Raw genomic sequence first — 7,585 nt, forward strand, 5'->3', positions numbered from 1 at the left:
TTTTTTTTTCTAGTACATATGAAAATTTTACCGTGTTTAGAAAACGAAGTATTCAACTATAGAATAAAACTAAAAAAACGATATCATATCGGGGTAAATCTTACCGAGGAACCTCACGAACAAGGTCCGAGGTAAGATTTTGCCTCATAATCGATCCTAATATGAAGGGAATTATTTATGGCTTTGACGCTTTGTAATATCTTAAAATCATAAAATTTAAGAAGGAAAGTCGGATAAAAGTAGAACACATATGTCAAAAAAGAATTTAAAATAAATGATTTTTTTTGAATGGATTTAAATAAAAAAACACGTCACCATTTAAACGAACAAATTAAATTGAGTTCAATAAACCGGAAATACGTGACTGACAGACTGAGGCACGATTGGCGGGTCATAAAAAATGTAGTATTTGACTCGGATTCCGTACACCGACGGAGACACCTCCCCCGACGGTGTCGTCATGTTCATTTCTTGAAGCAAACGACGACTTCACCAATCAACCCAAATCCCAACAAATCCATTTACTTAATTATTGTTGCTTCAGATCTCTCCTTCTTCGCTGCGATTAGTTAGGGTTTCATTATCTTCTGTCTCTTACATATGCACCATTAACATTGCCATTACCCCTACTGACACTTGTACAGATTTATACTAGTGTGCGTTGGTCGATGAACTAATTGGATCATGCATCGTGATCTGATTTGAATTCTTGTTTCTTACTGATCTCTTCACTTCCCAATCTCTCCCGCCAAAATGGTTGTTTCTGGACCTTTAACACCTGGTCAGGTAAACATGAAAACTGCTAATGCTTATTTGATAAACGCTTCCATTGATCACGATGTGTAGTTGTTGGGATTTGATTTCGTTCTTGAGCACCAGATCAGTGTGTGGACTTTAATAAGTGCATTAAGTGTGAATGTGTGATATAATACGTTCAATAATGCTCCTTGAATTCCATTGTAGGATCAAAACTTATGTAATAATGAGTTATTTAGTTCACTTTTAACACTTGGAATATTAGATCCTGTTAGAGAATGAACTTATACTGGTCTTCTACAGCATTTCCCTCAACATTGTAGATAGTTTCTCTAATATCTGATTTTAATATTTCCCTTTCACCATTGACATTACCTGTCTGTACATATGAAATCATTTTAAATAAAAGATCAATCCATTGGCTCCATTCATAGCGTCATCGATACAAATTCATTGCCATGATGTCTGGCGCTGTTTTATTGCAGGTTTCCTTCTTGCTTGCAATCATTCCTATTTTTGTTGCTTGGATATATTCTGAGTGGTTGGAATACAAAAAATTATCATCGGCATCTAAAGTGTAAGCTTATTAACAGAGTGAAAGCTTTAGATCATAATTACAACATTCCATATCTTTTCTGAACATGGAAAGATACATTATTCATCACTGAAATACTCATACCTGTTTTCTGTGAACAGTCACTCAGACAACAATTTGGTTGAATTGGAAACCAACACAAAGGAGGAAGATGACCGAGTTGCTTTGTTGGAAGGAGGCATCACAAGATCATCATCATCATTGAAACAGCCTGTTACAGCCATTAAAGCTAACTTAATTAGGTAAGTCTATCAGTTTGATGAATATCCATATTTTGTTTTTCTACTATCCTCATTACTTAGTGTACCTCTTTTTTTGCAGATTTCTGACAATGGAGGATTGTTTTTTGTTGGAGAATCGAGCAACCTTGAGAGCAATGTAAGTCATATGAGCTTGTTGGTGATAGATTTTATATTGATACTTCTTTTTTAATCTATAAGCTTATGATCACAGGTCAGAATTTGGAGGAATTTTGTTCTATTTCTATATATGTGATCGCACCAATTTGATTGCAGAATCTACCAAGGTGAATTTGTTTACCTTGTTTACACTAACTGAAAAGCAGGCTATGTTTATTGGTGCATTTTAGTTGATACCCTTTTTCTTGAACAGAACTACAATCGCGACCTTTTCCTCTTCCTATACATTCTTCTTATCATAGTTTCAGCAATGACTTCTTTAAAGAAACATAGTGACAAGTCAGCATTCTCTGGAAAATCAATTTTATACCTCAATCGGCATCAGACAGAGGAATGGAAAGGATGGATGCAGGCAAGAATTTTCTCAATATCTTAACTCTGAATTCAGCTTTCTTGATATTACTATTATATTACTTTCCATAAAAACAACAGTTTTTAAGGGTTTATTTATGAATAACAACATACATGAATATTTCTAAGGGTATTCTTGTAATTTTCCCTCACCGCTTTTTTTTCCTTTGGTGTAATTTTGACAGGTTCTCTTTCTGATGTATCATTACTTTGCTGCTACAGAGATATATAATGCTATTCGTGTGTTTATTGCTGCATATGTCTGGATGACTGGTTTTGGAAACTTCTCATATTACTACATCCGCAAAGATTTCAGTATTGCACGCTTTGCTCAGGTAAACTTTTAGTACTGATGAGAATTAGGAGGGGCGTTTACGTCATTTAGGTCTTAAACTTAATATTATTGTTTTTTCTATTGCAGATGATGTGGAGGCTAAACTTTTTTGTGGCCTTTTGTTGCATTGTACTTGACAATGATTATATGCTCTACTACATCTGTCCAATGCACACACTTTTTACTCTTATGGTTTATGGAGCACTTGCTATTGGGAGCAAATATAATGAGATAAGATCAGTGATGATCACAAAGATCTTTTCATGCTTTTTTGTGGTTATCTTGGTTTGGGAGATTCCAGGAGTTTTTGAATTCATCTGGAGTCCTTTGACATTCCTATTAGGTTAGTTTAATTTTACTCCATCAAAACTAAGTTTTTTTTTTTAGTTATGATTTTAGTTTTAAAAATGAGGTCCTTGAGAGTAATTTCTTGATTTTACAGGGTATAATGATCCTGCAAAACCAAATCTCCCTCGATTGCATGAGTGGCATTTCAGATCTGGGCTTGATCGATATATATGGATCATTGGAATGATATATGCATATCTTCATCCTAATGTAAGATTTTGAAAGTTAACCTAAATGCAAGAAATAGCAATGTAATTTCATTTCTTTGTTTATTATAGAATGCTATAATACATAAATAAATGAAAGTATGTTGCTATTTCTTGTCTTTAACCTTTGAAGTTATATAAACTCAGGTTGAAAAATGGATGGAAAAACTTGAGGAGTCTGATAGTAAGCGGAGACGTTCTGTTAAAGCAACCATTGTTTCAGTGTCCGTTTTGGTTAGAATAAATATTTTTTTAATTTAATTAATTTTTTTTATAAAAGGTGATATTAATTATATTAGCTTATTTTCAGGCTGGATATATGTGGTATGAATACATATACAAATTGGACAAAGTTACATACAACAAATATCATCCCTACACATCATGGATACCTATAACGTGTGTAATTGATTCCTTTTTGATTACTTACATATATATTTTTAGGCTAAATGCAAGGTTAAAATGGTCATTTCTTTTGCTTGCAGTGTGTACATTTGCCTGCGAAATTTCACTCAACATCTTAGGAATTTCTCATTAACCCTCTTTGCGTAAGCTTCCTTTATCCAACACTATTTTAATTCTCCAAATTATGAATATATCATTTATGCATATTTTCTTAAAAAAAAAAAAAAAAAAAAACTAAAATGTACAATTTCTATGTTTTAATAGGTGGCTTGGTAAGATCACATTGGAGACGTATATATCCCAATTCCATATCTGGCTAAGGTGCATATTACTATTTTCTCGTACTCCATTAAGTCCTAAGTTTACAAATTTGCCCCTCATTTATTTATTTTATTTTATTTCCCAATAACACAGATCAGATATTCCCAATGGACAACCAAAGTGGCTTCTATCTTTCATCCCAAATTATCCTATGCTCAATTATATGCTTACAACTGCAGTATATGTTTTGGTGAGCAAAATTATTATTGTTCTTAATAATCTTTTTTTAATTTTATCTTTATCATATAACATATTAAAATCTGTTATTTTTCACTTTATGCAGATATCTTGCAGGCTTTTTGAATTAACAAACACACTAAAATCAGTTTTTATACCTACCAAAAATGATCGACAACTTCTCTCTAATTTTCTTGCTGGAGCTGCAATTTCCACGTGTTTATACTTAATTGCTTCACTTGTTGTTCAGATTCCTCAGTAACCGGTAATAGCAACATACTTTTGTGTTTTATATTATTTGACACTATAAAAAAAATCTGCTTAATTATGTTGTTAATGTGTGTTTACAGGATCTTACATACATGAAACATACATACAAACATATGTAGATCAACTTGAAACAATATACATCTTCATTTCCATACAAGGTATACAAGGTAATCCGCACCATTGTTGTCTAGTTTCACAAAAGATGACCATGACACCAAGTCTAGTTCTCTTCAACCCTTATATCCAAACATGTAAACATATGTAACCTAGATCTGTTCTTTGTGTTTGTGTTGGTTGTAATCATTCACTGGATAATCTAGGCAATTACATTCTTTAAGAACGTAATCATTTACTTGATGCTCTTCTAAAGTGTCGACATTAAACAAATCAGAATGTAAATCACGCTTCCCAACTTAAATTTCAATAATTTTTTTTTTCATTAACGTACATTATAAGGAAAGGAATACCTCAGTAAGTCTATATTTATCATCCTAAATCATGGCCTGGAATCAACTAGTTTCATATAATAACAACTTCACCATGGAACATACATGATTAATGGCACCGAACAAACCTACAAAAAAGATCATTTATGTCACCACGATTAAGGGAAGATAAACCTCATTATGAATGAAATATGAATCACCAACATATATAAAACATCTGATATCACATCTATAATAAAGGATCATACATAATATTGCATGCAAGATAAAAAAAAAACAATAATAATCCCTTTTCAAAGCCTGTCTTGAAAAACCGGTCCTACATATCATGTTGAATGAGTTGAAAGATGCATATACAGGTTGTATCTGTTGGAGATATGCCCACCGACACTATAAGTTAGTAACGCTGCTAATAAATACGTAGGTCTATTGGGTTGCATTCAAGGCTTAATCCAAAAGCAAGAAATAAATAGATACAAAGACTAGTTTATTATTTATCATGGTTTAATTAGAAACTAAAAGAGATGACTTATTTTGTAATAAGTCAAAGGTTTAAATTATGGAATATAATTATATTAGGATAAGTATCTTAATCGGATAATTACATTATTTAGACCAAATTCGAAGAGGAAGTAAATCTGTAGAGTTTGTGCGGTTATAAAAGGAATACTCCTTTAAGAGAAAATAATAATCTTGAAACCCTATCTCCTCCCCTATTATTCTCTTTTTAACTATAAACCGAAGAGGAAGTAAATCTTAATGGTTTATGACACAAACCCTAATTAGGGTTTTTTGAAGGCTTGGAGATTTATTTGATTGGATTGCTACTTTGTAGTGCGACTGTGATAAAGGGATTCCATTATAGATCTTCTATGATTTGCTTATTTGATCATCGCAAAAAGTATACACATCAAACTCCCTTTGTAACACCCGAGACCTGTTATGTATCTCGTTCTAGCTTAAACTGCTTATTTTGCTGAAATCTGAAAAACTGAAAAAACCGATGGACGCGGGGTGCCCAATATTTGGACGCGACGCGTCCCGACCCATGGGCAGATCGTTTTTAGGGTTTGAGGGATATTTAAATAACATTAAGCCTTAGGGTTTTGTCATTCTCAGCCTCCATCAAGCCTTAAACGATTCTTGAGAAACCCTAACATCCTCTCTTTTGTTCTTGAGCATTTTGGTGATTTATGAGCTTATTTCTTCCATTTTGGTGAAGCTTGAAGGTCAAGTAGGTTTCTTTTGTTGCAAGGAAGGTGGTTCTAAGTATAGATCCAACAAACTCATTCCAGTTCTGGACCTTTGTGAGTATAAAATTCATATCTTGCTCTTTAGTTCATTAGATCTTGTTATATGTGAGTTTTGGTACTTTTTGGTCTATTGTACTTGTGTTCTTGAAGTTGAGGGAATTCCAACACCTTTTGAACACTTTGGGTTACTCTCTGGACATTTTGGACTTGGAAAAATGCGATTTCATGCATTTCTATTAAGTCATGCAAGAGTTATGGTTCATTTAGGTGCTGTTTGTTTTTTCTAAAAACCACTTCTGACCACTTATTGCTGCGCCGCACAGCACACACGCAACACTTGGTCCTTCGTAGCTGTTTGTTTTTTAGAAGACTTTTGACTTAAAAACTGCTTCGTGGCACAACACTTGACCCTCTACTTCAAACCTCTTCACACCTTACTTTAACTTATTGCAGTAGTCTGCAGAGGTTAAAAAACAAACATACTTTTTATTACATGCTATAGCCGTTTGGTCCCCCTCTTCTACTATAGAGGGTTGCAGAGGTGGTCCGCAGACTTCATGCATTATCGCTTCGAAAAAACAAACGACACCTTAGTCATTTTAGAGACTTAGGGTTTTAGATCTTGCTTGTTTGGAGCATCTTAATGGATAAAGTTGGAAACTTTATCCATTAATACACTATTGCGAATCGGATCTGAGAATTTGAGCCTTGATTTAAAGGATTAAGTCGAAAACCCTTTGGAAATCAGTTTGAGCACGACATGCCTCTCAAGGGGCGCGGTGCATTTATGTTTAATCTGGGACGCGTATGAATTTAGTCTGAAAGCTGACTGTTTTGTCTTATTCAGACGTGGGGGCCCTTGTTGGGCGTGAAGCGGTTTGGGCTTTTGGAAAGGTTGACTTTTTGACATTTTGACCAAGTTTGACTTTGGGTCAAACTTTAGGGTTTTGGTTGTAGACTGAGGTTTGACCTCTATTTAATATCTAGGTGGTTCGTGAGATCGACCTTTACATTTATTCGTGTGCAGTTGTGATTCTCGGATTTCGTGTAAGGTGAGTCTTCTCATTATATTACTTATGGCATAGTTGTTATGACATGATTGTATGCTTACCTACACTAGTAGGACCTTGCTTGTTGCTTGTATGTTTACATGCTTCATTGGGATGAAACAGGCCCATTTGGACAAAAAATGCCCGTTACTATCATGTATATTTATTCTATATTATATGTGATATTTTGGGGAACTCACTAAGCTTTGACTTACAGTTGTGGATTAAATATTTTTCATGTACATCCTCTGATGGGGGGGGGGGGGAGGCGAATGCGTGACTGTACACACATCATTAACTTTTATGTTTTGAGACTTCCGCGATGATTTTTACTTATACTCTGATCTTGGATTTTGGATTATGGTTTTATGAACAAGTGGTTTTATCTTGATTATGATTTTATGAAAATGAGTATTTATCTTATTTAAAAATGAAAAATTTATTGTGAGAATTGGGACGTTACACCCTTGTATTATAATTTTTGTTTCTTGAATCACATGAACATGGAAGCAACAAAAATTGTTCATAATGTCCCAGTTTACAATTTATCCTTTCTAATTACATATTTCTTGAATCACATGATGTTTTGTTTAAATGCTTCTGTTTCTATGCTTGTTTTGTATTTTTAAATAAGCGTCATGATTCAAAACTGGTA

At 33.7% G+C, this 7,585-nt stretch overlaps 1 protein-coding gene across 1 annotated transcript; it reads left to right on the top strand.

Moving 5' to 3' along the window:
• The first annotated feature begins 345 nt into the window (after positions 1-345).
• Positions 346-4,621, top strand: LOC145124911 (protein REDUCED WALL ACETYLATION 4-like). Its single transcript, XM_079060390.1, has 17 exons — positions 346-568; positions 645-786; positions 1,242-1,333; positions 1,453-1,593; positions 1,673-1,729; positions 1,805-1,877; positions 1,964-2,122; positions 2,307-2,456; positions 2,543-2,798; positions 2,898-3,013; positions 3,157-3,243; positions 3,320-3,408; positions 3,495-3,557; positions 3,679-3,735; positions 3,829-3,925; positions 4,019-4,177; positions 4,263-4,621. The coding sequence occupies exons 2-16, from the start codon at positions 754-756 to the stop codon at positions 4,172-4,174; spliced, it is 1,626 nt and encodes a 541-aa protein (XP_078916516.1). The 5' UTR covers positions 346-568; positions 645-753; the 3' UTR covers positions 4,175-4,177; positions 4,263-4,621.
• The last annotated feature ends 2,964 nt before the right edge of the window (positions 4,622-7,585 follow it).

Source organism: Lactuca virosa, chromosome 7 (assembly GCF_052849685.1).
Source record: "Lactuca virosa cultivar CGN04683 chromosome 7, Lactuca_virosa_CGN04683_v6, whole genome shotgun sequence".
Classification (NCBI taxonomy): domain Eukaryota; kingdom Viridiplantae; phylum Streptophyta; class Magnoliopsida; order Asterales; family Asteraceae; genus Lactuca; species Lactuca virosa.